The following is a 19004-nucleotide window of genomic DNA, read 5'->3' on the forward strand; positions in this document are numbered from 1 at the left end:
AACCTATTTGCACCCCTAATCACATCCATCCATCTAATGCCAGTCCCACATATTAGACTATGGTAACCATCCAACAGTCTGTGGTCCGAGTGAAAGAGAGGTGAAGAATAAAAAAGCAAGTAAAATTTCAATAAATTTATTCTAAAATCATCTAATCCTATAAAAATAAAAATAAAAATAAAAAAAGGAAGCTTAACCAGTAAGGCCTCAATAAGTCCATTTAGCACCCACCCAAAAAAACAGTCAAAAACCATTTTACATTCTTTTGATTCATCCATGGTAATTTCAACTTTGATCATTTGAAATGAAAGATTTCCATGCGGCCCTTTGAAAGAAGAAAGAACGAAAGAGATAAAGAGGTAAAAATTACAGAACTTTCAGTTGCTTTCCGCAAAAGTAATAAACAACCTTCTAGATCCCAGTCATCTTTACAAAGACCTGAATCTCTTCCAGCAACACAAACAAAATCTAGACAACACCATACCAGTATGAAGAGACTTAAACAAGGAAACATGCCACCATCAGGCCATCATATGATCACTAGAATATGGTACAAGAGTAGTTGTAATGCAGGTATTTAACTTAATAATAAATATTATTGGCTCATCACATATAGGGGAGGATCACACCGCCAAATTCAAGGCTTGCATGTAAAGCAGAAAAGAACTCTCCATTTTCTTCTATCAAGTTAAACCAATATTGAAACAAAAAATCGCAACTGATGCCAATTATCAGCAGTGGAAAGGCTCAATGCTGGAGAGAGAAGTAAAAAAAAAATTGGAGAAGCCATTAAACACACAGAAGACATCAAACACGACAATAAGAATGTAAGTTAACAAAAATTATTTGCTAGCACTACAAAACACTGAAGCACTCACAAGGAATTGCCATAAAAAGGGCATAGCAGAATATATAAACCTCTTTGTGGCTCACACTTGCTCCAAAGAAGCTCATCATAGGCATGCATATAGGATCTTCCAATCCAGTTGCTGGGGTTTTTTCCCAAGCCAGAGATTGACAAACTGAAACATGACCTTGACGAAAACAAAGTATCATGTTAGTGTCAAAAATGTCATTTAAATTCAAACATGTAAAATTGAAACTTAATGCAATCCCTCCAAATTATGTGACTTGGAATAATGTTTCAGAAAATTATGAAAATAAATATCACCAGTTTGGTAAAGTATAAAGGCAACAGAGTAGAAACTTCCAAACACAGATTTTATAACATAAGAGCTATAGTTTCCCCTACCAAAACATGAGTTAGGTGGCTACTTAGTTAACAGCCATCAAGGCCAGGAACTATGCATGCTTTATTCAAGGACCAATGTAGAATTAGAAGGTAAGAAGACAAATTATTATTCTATGTGTGCATGTATATGCCACTGCATGCGCATGACACACACACACACACACACGTACGCACACTGGAGGATCTGAAATGCCATGGTATGAATGAAAACGGGCCAAGTGGTGAGGAAAAGAAAAGTGGAAGAACCAGATTACAACACAGTGCTCTAAATTTCATCTGCTTGACTACATGAGCTTCCAGAATTGGGGTTTCCACAGATGCATCAGCCCCAAAAACATGATGTTGCTTAATTGCATCCCTTTCTCTTCCTGATGAATAATTTTAATGAAACTGAACTTGAAGAGGCAAATATGACCAAAACTAAAATGGTATCAAAAGAAGTGATAAGCCAACCAAATGGTTCTAAACATATGTGCAAACCACCTCAGCTGAACTAACCATATTCCTTCATTTCTCTCCCACTATCAGCTTCCCTTCACATTAATGATGCATTCATTTTCATGGTATAAGCTTATGGTTCACCCTAGATTTGCATCTTCTCTGAAAGCACCAACGATACTGTGTGATGATCAGCCTACACCATTCAAAAAGTTATTGTCCATTATTTGTAACCTTAACAATCTAGTACCTGTTCTGACTCCACATAATGTAATTCAGTACTATGGAAAGGAATCCAGAACTAACAATATTCTATCAGTCATTTTGATGAGGACCACTAGCTTAATTGCATCCTCATCTTATGTCTTTCGAACTAGACTCCCACGTCCCAAGTTACTGTCCATCTAGAATAAATAAACATTTGATTTGTTTCCTTCTCATCATCGTCCTCTTTTCCTTCAAATCTTCAATTTTAAAACTAACTTTTACCCGAGTATGTCTATAGTTATTATAAAAAGGATTCTTAGAGTAAACCAGTCAGCAGGCTGATAGAGGATGTTAGTATACTATACCCTCTCTTAAGTAGCACACTGTAAGATCTCATCGATCTCAGGTAGATCTCAGGTGGAAAGGAAAGCATGAAGGTGATAACATGATCACAACTAAACCAGATCCTCTTCACATGGCACTATCTAACTGGACTTAAACTTTGAGCCAAAAATCAATTATTGCAACTGCTCATGCAAATTATCATGTATTTAATTTTGAGTACATATATCCACCATAACCACCTGTCATGATTGCCTCCACGGGCATTTGCATGTACATTTTGAACAGTAAAGAATGAAAAAGAAAAAAAAAACAATTAAGTAATGTATTTCAATAGTAACTTCAGTTATAAAAGCAGATAATATTATTCAAACCTGGAGCTATATCATAGGTGACTTGCTCATCAATGTTGTACCACTACTAAGGTATTGCTGCAGTAGGATACAATTGAACCCATGCAAACTCCTCTTTGTAGCTCACACTCTCTTCACACAAAGCTATGCATGTGTAGACAACAATGGTTCCCCAATCAAGAGAATCAGGATCATTTCTCACACCAAAGTAATACAATAACTGAGGCATGATCTGCAAAATAATAAATACAGATGATTCTATCAAAGACAACTGAACGAAGCTCTGTCGAAAAATTAAGCGAAGAGAAATGGAAATAAGCAAAGATGATTAATAATGATTATCTCTCAGATCATAAACAGCTATAATAGAATATTTTAAGTGAAGAATAGTGATGGCATCCCCTACCTAGAATCTAGCACATGCTTGTGCATATCAATCAACAAGTAGAAATATTGGATATATTGACTAATGGAAGTAAAGAAATTTCCTTATCCATAACATAAATCACCATCGTCAACATCATAGCATGCACTTTTGACAGTAAACGAGTTGAGACTTGTCAACATGCAAAAGTACATCCTTGTGTGGATGCGCATATCTAACAAGGAAATAAATAATCTAAAGAAATTAATGACCAAAAAAATAATCTAAAGAAATTATGACTAGGGGTTATTGTGTCAGACCTGGAATTCATAACATAAAGGACCTTTACAGTGGTTGCATTTAGGAAGATCTGCTTCAGATGGACGGCCAACTGACAAAGGCCATAGTGGTTTCACCTTCAAATCTCGGCAGTATCTATTGGAATATTAAAAAAGCAAAAACAAAGAAAAAGCCCGCCCATTAACTTTCTGCAAGAACAGATGATGTATAAAAGAACTAGATTACAATTAATATCATTTGGTTTATATACATAAGAGAAATAGAAAGAGAACAAACATAACTGAAGCATAATGATCTCAGACAAAACTCTTATCATTTTAGAAATTAAATCTAGAGCAGTTAATCTGTTGCTTAAGGATTAAGAAGATCACCTAATGGACAAAGGCAAAAACAATGTGGTAGACATTAAGAGGAATACTTCAGATGATATGCAACAGAGTAACTGGAACCGCAATTTCAGCATAAAGGATACAATCAACAGCAATGTTTTAAGACTGACCTCAACACTTGCTCAGGGGCTTTAGCAATTTGCTCTTCAAAAAATGCCCAACTTTTCTTATTGTCATCAGCCTGCAACATGCCACTACTTAAAGTTGCATATGATTTAAAGACAAAAATTCTAATCTGACATCGATTATAGGTGAAAACCTCAAACTCGTCTGACAACAACTGAAATGTTTCATCAATTTTGTCATGCTTAGACACCAAAGCCGTTGCACAACTATTCTCTTCAGACATTTCTGTATCAAATGCAAGTTCGTCCTCAATCACAATCTCATACTCTGGCCATAGAGTGCTGCAGGCAGCTGAACCAATCAATATGTTAGTTACAAAACTAACAACTTAATATATAACTAATCATGCATCGCCTACCTTTGCTTATAGCCCATAATTTCCCTCTACTATTGCCAGGTGTAGATGCAGAATCTTCTGAAGAACTAATTATCTGACGGCAGTCATTTTTTATGACCTGATCGCCAATGCATGCCCTGAAAATAAACGATAATAGATTGCAATTGTTGTTGAAAATAAAAAACCCTAAAAGAAGACATACTGAAATATTCACTTTAAGTACCTCATGTTTCTCAGAACAGTAGCGTGCTCTCCTGCAACGACTACAAATTTTATCTCCCTTCCATGTGCCACACCAAGAGCAGAGCACAGCTAAACAATTTAACACAGAGGCAATAAGAATGTACTCTCCCTTTTTAAAATAAAAAAATAATGCAAAAGCAAAAATACACATCATGGTCTTCTTCACAAACTACACTTTCACATTGTAATATTTGTGTCAATATCATATCTCAAATATAAATTTGAGGCATTGAGGAACATACATTAGTCAAAAAAATTTCTTTATTCATAGGTATACACATGAATATAAAACAAAAATGAAAACATGAGTACCAAGAAGTAAAGTATCGACCTAAAAACTTGCACAAATATAACTTCACAAGAAGAATCAACAACATTGAACAATAAAGAGATAAAAAGTGAGTTAGGAAATGAAAATACAAGCAAAGAGAAATGGAGAATAGCATGATAATGTGCATGAAAAAATATATGATTCATTTGAATTTCCTCATAACAGAGATATTTTTTTGAACTTATTCAGCTATTTTGATTTTAAATTATTTAGCGCCTCAATCATGCAACTAATAGAATTGATCAGATGGGCCCAAAATCAGTATGGAACTATTTTGTCCAATCAAGAGCAATGATTAAAAATGAGTATGGAGCTAGAAGAAAATAATTTGTATTTTATCAGTGCAAAGCCATTTGTTTTTTGTGTCTTCTGCTCACTGATGGCTGCAACATGGCAGGATGCAAGGAAACGTGAACCCTAGGACAAATGACATCATTTACTAGTTGTAAGAAAGGTTAAGGCACATCTGCTCACGAAAATGATGTTGATGTAGATTGTGATTCACCTTTTGGACTGAACAAATGAGGTAGTCTTTTTTATTACTTGATAACTAGTTCAGAGTGGGAAACTGTTTACAATTGAGTTCCCCAAGTTGGCAAGATTTTTTCATCAGTGTGGTTAAGAAAACACACCACGCTTAACCTAGTTTCTGCAAATATTCTTCAAAAGGAAAGTATCATCAACATCTGGTTCTTGTCTCATTCAAATGGAGTCATATTGTAAAAGATGACTCTAAGTTGAGAAGCTTCATGGAAGAACTAAACAAATTTTTAGCTGGTTCCTGCATTGGTGTGAACCCTCTAAGACTTGGTACCAAAGTCAAGACTAGAAAACTCGAAACAAAGGAAAGGCTCATCATGGAACTAGAAGGCCATTGTCTTATAACAGGTCTATCATTAATAAATATTAAATACAAACTTTGCTAACAGGTAATTGAATAATTAGAAAAGTAAAAGTGTCCTACAAGTTGAACTATATATTTGATTGTTCAAACAATATTTTGGAATCAAACATGTTGGAGAAACTCAATCTCTCCATATGGAACCTAATCCTATCAGAGAATCAAAGGTTGTGCAATGAGATGTCAAAATTTTACCTCCACTACTGAGTGGCTGGTCAGTTCCATCATGCCTCGGAGGCTCACTCGAGTAAAAATGATTAGACCGAGGTAATAGGCAACGGAAAATCTTCACACTTCAAATATACATTTTCAAGATTCAAAATGCAAGATAACTAATGGAACAATTACAACTACAATAAAAACAAAGAATATAACTGAAACAGGACTTCAAAAAAAAAACAACAACAACATAGTCACAACCTTCTACGAGGATTCTCATCACGCTTCCACTGCTCATGCTGGTCTTGGACAAGGCATGACATGGACGGGCACATGAACAGAAACAACGTGCGATGGAACGTGGATTCTTTCTTCGAGATTGGAGCATAAACCTATAAATTTCGCAACATTCCACTGTTGAATTCTTGAAAGCCGCTTGGTGAAAGAAATTGAAGAGGAAAACACTCATTACCTGAAGAAGGAACTGAAGAGGCTCCCCACAGAAGCCACAGTTCGAGCTTTCTCTCGTGGCAAGTCCACCGGATCCAACCACGCCTTAAAAATGTAAAAATTAGGTAGAATTTCTCAACAAAATAAAGAAAGAAGAATAATCCGAACGAAATCTAGAGGAGGGATTTTTAGAGCTTAGCAATTACCGGGACGCCACCAGCTTTGCTTGGAAATAGATGGCAAAGAAGAAAGCAGGGATTTTTGGGTTTCTCCACAAAACCTAGGGTCACTCCCTCTGCTTCATCATCATCATCATGTTCTCCTCCTTCCACTTCGATTTCTTCCACCAATTCTTCGTCATCATCAGCAGAAGTTATCTGAAGGGATTTTAGATCGTTTAACCCAGAATCCATTTACTCCTCAATGACCTTTTTGATCTCGAGAGAGAAGGGATTTCTCAACCCAACTAGTATTAATTGATTGTCATTGAAGTGATCATACGTGTGTGTGTGTTTACCAAAAAAAAAACAAAAGAAAGACAATATGAAGATGCGTTCGAGGTTATTGACATCATGACCAAGGTTATGCTATTCAACCACCAAACACCGTACCAGCTGTGAAATTTAAAAATATTTTATATCACTTTTCGAGCAAGATGATGGAAACCACTGCAATGAAATATTTTATTATATTAATATATTATTTTAATTTTTTATAAAATTAATATAGGTTTAAATTTATTTACCAAATTAACCGCCATCCCCATCTAAACCCTAACCCTAATTTGGACCCTACTTAACCCTAACCCTCCGATGTCCCAACATCCATCTCAAAAACCCTAACACCAACCTAACCTAAGCCCTAACCCATCGTCATTGCTACCCCCGTGGGCCAAACCCTAATCCTTATCTACACTGACCGTCAACCTACCGACCACCACCACGATCCCCTTAACCTAGACCCTCACCATCCGTCATCCTCTCCCTCCTCCGCCGTTTTCCTCTTTGCAAGCCAAATCCTAACCTAGACTCTCTGATGCTGACCCTGATCAGGAACCCAACCTTGACCCTAAGCCCAGACTGAATCCTATTGGAAAACCCAGGCTCAACCAAACATTCAGAATGATATTTTTATAGAAAAATATCATTCAGAATAATATTTTTTGATCTAGTCAGCAAACCCTCCATAGCCTACATGAAATAAAATAAAAAAAAGTTACGAATATTATTCAGAATGATACTTTTAAAAAATACTATTGAGAATGATGCTTTTAAAAGTGACATTCAGAATGGTGCTTTTAAAAGCACCATTCTCAATAATATTTTCAAATCATTATATATATATATATATATATATATATATATATATATATATATATATATATATATATATATATATATATATATAAACAGTCAGTCCTACCAACTTCTTCTTCATATATATATATATATATATATATATATATATATATATATATATATATATATATATATATATATATATATATATATATATATATATATAAATAGCCAGTCCTACCAACTTCTTCTTCATATATATATAAACAGCCAGCCCTACCAGCTTCTTCTTCCCACGCCCTACCTACCTACTCCTTCCCGACGACTCCATCGATGCCGACTCCCTTCCATCTGATGCCCTGCCATCGGTAAGCCGCTGCGCCCTCCCCCTCTCCCCCCTACGGCCCTCTCTTCCTTCTCTCTCCCCCTCCTCTTCTTCCGCCTTTCCCGCCCATCCATCTTCCTTCTCTCTCTCCCCCCTGCCCTCTTTTCCTTCTCTCTCTCTCTGACTGCACCCCCGCCCCCCCTCGCTCGATGCCCCCCTTCCATCCGATGCCGCCCCTCCCCCTCGACCCTCTCTTCCGATCTGATGCCCCCTCCCCCTCTACCCACCCCCCACCCCTCTCCCTTCTCTCTCCCCCCGGGCTCTTTCTGTCATCTCTTTCTTTCTTCTCCTTTCAACTAATGTATTTATTAAATTAATATATTTATTAATATTATTTGCTATATTCTTGGAAATGGATTCAAATCTGATTTTTTCTAAAATCATCGGGCCTAAGTCCGACCCAAAGTCCGAAAAGAATTTTCGAACCGAGCTTGGTTAAGGGTAGTGCCCAGTCCAGTTCGGCCTATTTGTAATGCTACTCAATACTTTGGTAGATGGCTAATTTAAAAATTTTAAATATATTGCATTGTATAGAACCGTAGATCCATCTTTTGATTAATATATATATTCTACGGCATCCGTACATTTATATATTTTTATATGGATGGGAGAATTATGTATATTGGTCAATTGACTATCCAGTTTAAACAGTTTGAGAATTGCAATTAATTCTATAGGTAATTGCAGTAATCAAACAAAATGCAGAGGGTTCGAAATAAAATTCTTGTGAAAAATATAACTTTAAGTGACAGAAAATGTTCTTATAGAAAGTGAAGCATCTATAGATATCCTTGTTCACATATTTCAGCTGTGTGCCAAGAAATTACTGTACATTTTAGTAGATTCATGGATGATGTATACACAGTTGTGGCATACATGAATGCTTGGAGTGACGAGTTTTATCCATTATTATATGAAGACTATTGGAGATTCATACATATGTTCACATGTATTTCTGATCATCATCATTTGAGACCTAAGCAGAAAGATGGATCAAAGTCAACAAGACTGCAAAATGAGATGAATGATAGGCAAATAAGAAGCAAAAATCATTATGATATTTGTAAGGAATAAGGTCATGATCGTCGTCACTGTTCTAAGTTACTTCCACATACATCAACTTCAAATAATGGAAGAAATTAAAGGTAGCAGATTGTATTACTCTATGTATTTTCAGAGTTATATATTGTTTTATATATTTTTGATAGTTGAACTAATGTGTAATCTATTTCCAGAGTTGTATATTGTTCTATCCATTTTTTGATTGTTAAACTATTGTGTAGTCTATGTCAAAAGATGAATTCTTATTCTATGTATGATTGCAGAGTTATATTTCTTATGTAATAAATTAGTATTATGTTTCTGATCATACTTTTCATCTTCCATTCGGTGAGATGACCATCACGTTACAGAATGTTAGTGTCCTCACCAGACTACCAGTTGATGGTGAGGCAGTTATAGGAGCTGATCCCACTCTTGGCATTCAAGAGTGGCAGACTATGTGCTACCGATTATTAGGATTTCAGTCTGAGGCATAGTGTTTTGATAATTCACGATTGAGGATGGAGTGTTTGGATGATCACTATCAATATTTGTACATTGGAGATGATGCACTAGAAGAGATGGTGCGACAGAATGTCGGGAGCTATGTACTGCGGTTACTAGAGGATACCTTTTTGCCGATACTTCATCTAACAAGATGAAGTTGATGCTTTTACCATTATTAGAGGATTTAGATTTCGCTCATAGGCTCAGTTGGGGCAGTGCAGTACTAGCTTACCTGTACGAAGCTATGTACCGAGGTTCTGTGGTAGATCAGTCAGAGATTGATGGTTATCTTGTATTATTGTAGATATATGATATACAAATTTTATTTTTCTATATTTTATTATAGCTCTGATTGGGTATATCATGTATGATTTTGTTGAAATTGATAGATTTGGGCATGGACGAGGATGCCGACTATCAGTCCATTGTGGAGACAGTTGCTTGAGATGCCACCAGAGCAGCACAGTCTCGATGTTCCATTCAGACTAGACATACCTTAAGGATATACATATAAAAATATTGGTTCCATTACTTGAAACTCAGTACCGTTTTTAATCTAATGAAATTCAATTAATATGAACATACTGTCAAGTAGATGGAACATTGCATTCAACATTCACCATGTGTCAATGAAAGTGGCACGAGTTTATAGATACCAGCTAGATATATTGACTGATACACGTAGATAGATAATTTTAATTTATGTACCAATATTATTTTATAGTATTTATAATCTATTAAAAAATGAGCTTACTAATCTGATTTTATTTTTAACTCTATCAGTTCTGTGGGAGCTATACACAGATCAGATATTATCCATATTATTACAGATTTGCATGGATGAATATAATATATAGGCTGCTAGGATGCTGCTTGTTTATTTTGATGTGGTGGACTGGCACCTTCTAGATCATGTACTGCGGTAGTTTGGCCGAATTCAAGGCATCCCAGAGCAGTTTGATACTAGCCAGTGACTTCACCGTGTTAATCGATGAGAGAGAGCTTATATTGATTGGCGTATCAGACATGCAGAGTATATCACCATTTGGAATGCACGGTGAGATCATATAGTTCATGGTGATCACATATTGAGAGGCCATCTATATACCGAGGACTACATGGTTTGGTTTCTTAGCATTATAGTACAGGTCATTGGGTAGCCTCGGTATGCAGTTATAGGATATGAGAGTGAGAGTTCTACTGTGCGCATATTAGTGAGACCATGAAAAATATACTTTATGTCAATCTCATATTAAATGTCAATATATTAAGTTTTTATTTTATTTTTGTTATATAGACTGATCGTTTGCCGGATCTTATGTTAGACACTCATCGTGCTCTATCTACGACTGGTAAGGACAAGCGGACCTAGATACTACAGAAGATAGAGAGATCATGTTTAGGGATATTGACGGCAATTAGCTATGACCCAAATAGCTGTGCACCTTGACATGGAGCATCCGATGTGTCAGAATGAGATATACACTATCACCATATGTTTCACATATGTCATCATCATATATTCTACAGATGTCATCACCGCATACTGCACATATACCATCACCTTTTGATCCACAGATGCCAGGGTCTTTATCTTCCTACATGCCCCAGATGACAGCACCAGGTCTGAGTTGACATCATGAGTCTTCATCCGAGTGGTCTGCATAGTTGGAGACTATTTCAGTCTCCTATCAGTATGACTCTTTTATAACAGGCCCATCATTGGATCCAGATGAGGAGGTTGAGGGGGTCATTCAGCTCGCAGATGCTCCGGAAGCACCTGTTATTTCTCATGCACATGACTGTGAAACGTCTACTGATATAGAGGAGGAGCCATCACAGGTGACACAGGAGCAGGACCGACTATTGAAGACCTTCCTGAGAAGATCCAAACAACCACGGGCACCACAACGTCTTTGTGGGACTTAGTATTTTTTGAATTTGTAGTACTATGGGATTCCTTTTTATAGACTTAATATTTTTATTTTATCTTATATTATTAATTGTTATTTCTATCGGAGATTAGTTTAGATATTTTGCTTGTTTAATTTCATGTGTTAGGATGCTATGGCTTGTGGACATGGATATAGGTCTTCAGATGTGTCTCAGAAGGTTGGAAAAGAAAATGTTATACTAAAAAGGTCATATAAATCAAAATATAAATATAAATAATAATAATATATCGAGTAATTCAATTATATTTTTTGAAATAGCAAGAAACAAGTTTAGATAATTTAGCTCCACTTTTGTAATGTATGGGAGCAACATATCATGTTAAGATGTCAGTTGAGGGGACATACTCCAACAAAAAAAATATGTTGCCCAGCTAGACAACCCAAAAGAGGGGGGTGAATTAAGTTTAAAAATTTTAAACAGATATATATACTAGCTGTGAGTTAATTTAAGTGTTGTGTTATGAATTTAAGCTAAAGCAGACTATCAGGACTTCAGGAGTCGACTCGAATTGACTTCGAGTCGATTTGACTGGTCTTCCAAGACTATCATACACTCTTCCAAGGCTATCTATCCATAAAAATAATCCAAATTCAGATTCAGAGTCCCAGCAAACATAATGATCATCCAAGAAGCCACCACCCTCATAGCCATCTAAGGCGCCACCGACATCACCGTCATTATTACTATCATCGCCACCGTCAGAATAAACCAATTGAGATAGTACTTACAATCTGGATACGAGTCTCACAAGCAAACCAAAGTGCCAGTAGTACTCCAACAATCTCAGATGCAGTCCTAGTGAATAGCAATCCAGTCGGTACTGTTCCGGCACCACCATAGCACAACCGCTGCCTAAGCACCAAGATGCAGAGGTTCAATCCAACCATCAATCCACATGGAATGACCCTAAAAGCACCATTTGGAATGAGGTGGTGGAGTAGCAAAGTGGAGTGGGCATCGAAAAGGAGACAGAGGGGTGTCTGAGGAGGATGATGAAGAGTTTTTAAAAGCACCTTTTTGAATGATGCTTTTGAAAATACCATACGGAGTTGGCAGGGAGGGCGTCTGATTGGGATGGAGAAGGGAGTTGGCATCGGTGGCGACGGAGTTATCGGGATGGAGAAGAAGCAGTGTGGAGCAGGTAAAGTGCGTGGCTGATTTTTTTTTTATATAATGACCTAAAGGTATCATTCATAATGGTGCTTTCAAAAGTGCCATTCTCAATGGTGTTTTCATCTTTTTTATTTATTCCACATAGGCTATGGAGGCAATGCTAACTAGGCCAAAAAATATCATTTGGAATAGTGTTTTATCCCTAAAAAATACTATTCCAGATGGCATTTTTATCTTTTATATTAGTTCGGTTAATAAGTTTAAACCTGTATTAATTTGATAAAAAAATTTAAAAAATATATTAGTATGATAAAATACTCCACTATAATGATTTATTAATAAATGAAATGGACTACAGACAGAAGCCAAGACAGGTGAGAGCAAAAAAGAAAGAGAAACAGAAAAGGGGAAAGAGAGGAGGAGAGAGGTGGGAATCCAGGACTAAGCATACAAAGTGCTTAAAACATGTCCTACTTCACAAAAAATAATGATAAAAAAATAAATAAAAAAAAAAGCAAAAAAAACAAACAAACAATCCCTACTCAAGTCCAGTACCAACACAACATCATAGAAAATGACAATTGGTGAGCTCAGCTATTCAATTTCGACAAACTAAGAACCAAATAATTCATGTGGTAGATGAACAGGATTATCAAGTCTCCTATAATTCGGGGTGTTAGTTCAAAGGGAACAAATGATCCCACACATTATAGTTTTGCAACGATGAAGCTCATTGGTGAGCCAATATAGAGCTCTAATCCATTTCCTTCATGATGCATATGTAGAAGTTGTTTATTTCCAAATCATGGCAAAAGGACCGACTTCACAAGTGGAGCTTGCAAATCAACTTCACAGGTGGAGCTTGGGAATCAACTTCACCAACCAAGCTATGATGACTTGCTATTCCATTATAGTTGTTGCGGCCAATCTCCTATTGCGCCCATCATTGGAAAAAGTACCTGCAAAAAAAGTCTTCACTGATCGAAATTATGTCTGAAAGGACCCTCTGATGCTTAAGTCAGTGGAGAGTGATGAACAGCAGATAAAAATTTTGAAATGGCAGAGTCTCAGCCCAGCATTGTCTTATCAATATTGTTCATTTATCTCTCTTTTATAGGTGATTCAGATGTAACTGTCGAGCACGTGATCTCGCTTTTTATGGCACTAAATTATTGGACCATAATTATGGAGTTAATGGGCTGTTTATACCCACTAATAATTGTGACACATAGTTGATAACCATTTATAATGGTTAGATGTGTAGGTTCCGCACATTCCGACCTTATGTGATCGTTGGAAGATAAGCCGATTATATGTCGATAACTATAGTAGATCGATAGTTGTGGAGATCCGAATGAGCATCGATCGATAACTTGATATGCCGATGGTCTTCGATCAGAAATTAACCAAGTTGTCCATTGTTGGTTGACAATAGCCGACTGTCGGTCGGTCAATTGATTGTTAGTTGGAGTATTGTGTTCATAAGGCCGATGTAGAGTCAGAGTCGGGGGTTGATTGACTTGTCCCAACAGTTGCCCCTCCTCCCAAGTCCAAGATGGTCTGATGTGTATATTATCACGTGGTCTGTCACGTTGAACAAAAGAAGTTATCATGTGCTGCCTCAAACCCCGACTCGACTGCTGGTATTAATGATTTTTTGAAATACGAGAGATCTCTAGCTATTTTGCTGTTTCGATAGTGTGAAATTATCATTGGGCTGTCATTTCGAAAAGATAATTCAGCACCTAAAAAATCCGAATGATTTGATTCTGACTAGCAGATCTTGGCCACATATCCAAACATCATTGGCTCTGAACTATTCACGAGGATAATGGTGAGGTGGCACAATTTAGGAGCAGATGCGTTGAACCGTCCGATCAATAGTCGGTCTTGATGTCATCACATGTCGACATCTGAGAAGATCCAGTTTGATTGATTTCATCTGGACCGTTGAGGGTCCTATATATACACAGTCGCTTTCATCCAGACTTTATTTTGTATTTGTCGTCATCCTCTGCAATAGAAGGTTCTGCTGGAAGGTCGCCCCAGTACTAAGAGCTCTGAGTTTATTTCTTGCATCACTTTTGATTTCAAGTTGAGTTCCCCTTTTCTTCTTCTAGGGTTTCTCTTCTTAGGGTTTTCTTTTTCTAGTTCTCCATTTTCCATGCTTGTAGAAAAGCTTCTTCTTCTCGGATAGTCAGTCGGGGAATCCGACCAATGACTCTCCTTCAATCTGAAAATGAAAGCTTCTTCTTATTCGGGCCCAACATTGAATGGTTCTGAAAACAGTACCGTATCTCAGAGTAGTATCAACTTTTCACTCCTGGTTCAGACGGTCGGATGAATTTTTTCCTCCGGATCAGGTCGCAATTTATATCAAGGACCTTCGGACTGGTCTTCATTTTCAATTTCCAAATTTATCCGAAATTTCTTGATTATTATGGCTTCTGTCCTGCTTAGCTGGCCTCGAATTCCATCCGGTGATCATCAACTTTGCTCTGTTGTGTCAGCTTATACCGATTGTTCCTCATCTTTTCTTTTTTGATCTTTCTTTATCCTTCATCCTCATCCGAAGGTCAAGAATTGATGATTTTCAACATGGAGAAAGGTCTTTCTTTTATCATCAATCTTCCATTGTCCATTCATGGATGGAAGAATCAATTTTTCTTCATCTCTTCTTCTTCTCCCTGGGACTTTTCTTTGTGCTGGGGTGATCCAAGGATGGCCCCAACAAGAACAGTGGATGGAGGTCGATGATCGAAAAAAATTTTCTGATCGAAAGACATGGCAGTTTTACCGCAACGAGAGCTGATGATCGAACAAGCTCTATGATATCAGATTTAGTTCGATCACTTTTTAGGAATAACATAGTCGATTATTTTATTTTTCTTGTCTGTTTCTGAACTTTATACTGATCTCTTTGTTTTGATTGCAGCTATGCAACCAAGAGCACGAGTGTGGCTACTGATATCTGCTCGCACATTGTCAAGAAGAAGGCAGTAGCTGCAGCTGACCCTCCCGATCGTCAAGAAGGGTCGAGTAACTACTCATCGATATTGATGAGGTAATCTACATTCCGTTAGAGATGTTTTTGAACCAGTCTTGGCATTGTCAGCCCCGACAACGCTTCCTGAGATGTCGTCTGCTGAAGATGGGACGACAGGAGAGGATGAGCTGTAACAGTACCATCGATGGCTCCATCAGTAGAGATTCGGATTGAGATGAGAGTCCAATCAAACCTGAGAGTCTGTGGCTGCGCCAATCGTTCCTCCAGTAAAATTCTTGGGGCAGTCAAACTCCGACTTCCCAACATTCTCAAGCATGGGACTGCCAATCGGAGATTGGGGGAAGGTGCCAGTGACTTCAGCCGATGACGATCATCTGCAGCCTTCCAACTCTTTTGACATTCGGATCTCCAAGGGTGAGTCAGTCTTGGCTAATCTGGCATCGGTCAAGTGGCTTATCGAAGCTGCTCTTCTCTCGACTGATCGAGAGAATAGGAAGAATCGGACTGTCGCTGAAATATTTTTTTTTTACCGATGATTCTCGAGGTAAATTTTTTGATATTTTTTTTATCTGACTTGATTTATCTTCTGCTTTAGTGGATGCATGATATGCACAATCTAGAGAGCAACTATCAGAAGATTGCGATTTTCATTGATCATGGATGGATAAAGTGGCGACCGTCACCGTCAAAAAGAATACCATCGTAAAATAACTCCAGGCAGCAACTGAACAGGAAAAGATACTTCAAGAGCAGATCTCCCGAATGACGGTCGATCTACAGTCCTCCAGGGCCAAACTTGAGTCGGCTCGCCAAAACATCTCATCCCTCGAGTCTCAGATCAGAAGCAAGAAGCACTCCATCCATCGGCTCCAGTGAGAGAGGGATGGATGCATTGATGAACTTGAAGTGGAGCGCAAAAGTATTAGACCACCTGAAAAGGTTGGCACTGATCGATGCTGAGTCGGTCTCTGCAAGAGCTGAAATAGAGTCGACGAAGGAAGCCCTGAACCAAGCCATCGAGAACTTTAAAATTCGAAAGAATTCAAAAAAAAATTCTCGAAGACGGATTTGCTTCATATTGCATCAGTACGAGGACAGTCGAGATGCGATCGAAAAATTATACCTAGACTTAGACTTGAGCCGCATCATTCCTCCTACTTCGGAGATGAAGCTGCTGAAGAAGGGACTGCACCGACCAAAGACGACGCACCGACTACACCAGAAGCTGTTTCAATCGTCGATGCTACACTGGAGTAAGGAGATGAAGACAACAACTAGTGATCGGTATAGCATTTTATTTTTTTTTTGTAATTAGAAGAATTTTGCAATCAAACTTTAGTCCAATTTTTGTAACTTCCTTTGCAATGAATGAAAGAATTTTTTCAAGTATAAACTCTTTCTTCCTTTCTGTGTACCTACAATATCGTAGAATCATAGTTTGACTACCGAATATCGATCGACGAATCGAACATTCAGTAGTAATTATAGAATTATTTGTTAGTCAAATACTAATTGACATACTTTATCTTTTAGGTATTAGGATAAATAGTGATAAGTCGAATATCCTTCGACTGATCATTGTCAAGTCAGTATGTCTAGTTATTTGATAAATGGTAGCAAGCCGAATATCTTCGACTGATCGTAGTCAAGTCGGTATAGTTTCAATTCAATCTGATCGTATTGGCATAGTATTCTGCTTAGTTAAAACTAAGTCGGCATAAATAGTCATTCAATTAGAATCGACTTTTGTAGTGGAAAGTCGAGATATAGCCATATCGAGATACAGTCGGTATATCAACTTTTACAATGAAAATCTAGATATAATCGATGTGTCGGTTTTTACAGTAGAAAATCAAAATATAGTCGATAAGAATTGACCGTCTATTTATCGATCTAGTATCACTTGTAGTTGGTCGAAATTTTTGTAATTCTGAAATTCAATGTTTCATTGAGCACTGTACATATGAATAATTTTATTGATAATACATTTTTAAGTTATCAGCATTCTACGTTCGAAAAATAGCTGCTCCCTCAAGAGTTTTCAGTCGATATACTCCGGTCTAAGTATCTCGGTTATTCTGTAGGGTTCTTTCCAATTTGAAGATAATTTTCTCTGGTTTAGAAGTTTTGAAACTTCTGCTTTTCTTAGGACTAGATCTCCTGGATGGAAATCTTCAGCTAAACTTTTATGTTATAATATCGGCTACTCTTTATCGATATGCTGCCATCCAGACTTGAGCTTGCTGTCGAACTTTTGGAAGTAAGTTTAGATTAGCTCTTGATATTTTGAATTGCTCGATTCATTATATTGTTCCACCTTTACTGATGGTAATCTGATCTCAAGTGGGATCATCGCTTCTGTTTCATAGGCCAGATTGAATGGCGATTCTTTCGTTGGTATGCGAGGAGTTATATGATATGTCCATAAGATTGGATATAGTTCTTCCACTCATAGGCTTTTAGCTTTATTCAGTCTGATTTTGAGTCCATGCAGGATTGTTTAGTTTGTCACTTCTACTTCATCGTTGAATTATAAATGGCCGACTGATGTGAGTTTGTGCGTAATGTAAAATTTTGCATAAAACTCTTTGAAATTTTGATTGTCGAATTATCGATCATTGTCGGTGATGATGGTATATGGTAGATCGAATCTGCATATTATTTACTTCTAAATGAAGTCTTTCATCTTACTTTCAATAATCTGTGTCAGAGGTTCAGCTTCCATCCATTTTGTAAAGTAATCAATGGCAATTACTATAATTTTTTTTTGCCTAGATGTCGGAGGAAAAAGACCTAGTATGTCTATTCTCCATTATGCGAAGGGCCATAGTGCAACAATTGATGTTAGCTGACTGATCGATTGTTGTATATTTGCATATTTCTGACATGGTTCACACCTTCAGACAAGTTCAGCTGCATCTTTCTTCATGGTGGTCAATAATATCCTTGTCGTAAGACTTTATAAGCCAGAATTTACTCCCTAAGTAATTTTCACAAATCTCTTCTTGAACTTCTCTAAGTGCATAGTCGACATCTGTTGGTCTCAAATACTTCAGTAAGGAAAGAGAAAATGACTTTTTATAAAATTGGCCATTCATCAAAATATATTGTGAGGTCGTCCATCTGAGTCGTTTGGCTTCTGAAGGTCTGTTGGTAGAGTTCTATCAGTCAAGTATTGGATGATTGGATCCATCAGCTTGGCTCATCATTGACTTGCAGTACTTCTTCGACTTTATCAATACTTGACTTTCAAGACATTCGATGAATGTCTGACTCAGCGAGTTGAATGAAGTGGTCGCAAGTCAGGAAAGTGCGTCAGCTCAAGCATTTTTTGTTCTTGAGATGTGAGAGATCTCAAAATATTTTTGAGTCGACACAAGATTTTTCATTTTTTGAAGATACTTCACCATAACGAGGTCTCGGACTTCAAACTTCCATTGACCTATCCGATAATCAGTTGTAAGTCAGTGAAGACCTTGAGATTGTCTATGTCAAGCTTCTTGGT

At 37.2% G+C, this 19004-nt stretch overlaps 1 protein-coding gene across 1 annotated transcript; it reads right to left on the minus strand.

The window, feature by feature from the left end:
• Positions 1-366: 366 nt before the first annotated feature.
• On the minus strand, positions 367-6778 carry LOC105036474 (uncharacterized). Its single transcript, XM_029262224.2, is given in 13 exon segments — positions 367-1034; positions 2614-2824; positions 3277-3391; positions 3756-3826; positions 3905-4062; positions 4130-4220; positions 4222-4245; positions 4332-4420; positions 5779-5876; positions 6004-6134; positions 6215-6267; positions 6270-6297; positions 6399-6778. Coding segments are annotated over 12 exon segments (1230 nt in total). The 5' UTR covers positions 6606-6778; the 3' UTR covers positions 367-1034; positions 2614-2659.
• Between the last annotated feature and the right edge of the window lie 12226 nt (positions 6779-19004).

The sequence above is a fragment of the Elaeis guineensis genome, chromosome 9 (assembly GCF_000442705.2).
Source record: "Elaeis guineensis isolate ETL-2024a chromosome 9, EG11, whole genome shotgun sequence".
NCBI classification, from domain to species: Eukaryota; Viridiplantae; Streptophyta; class Magnoliopsida; order Arecales; family Arecaceae; genus Elaeis; species Elaeis guineensis.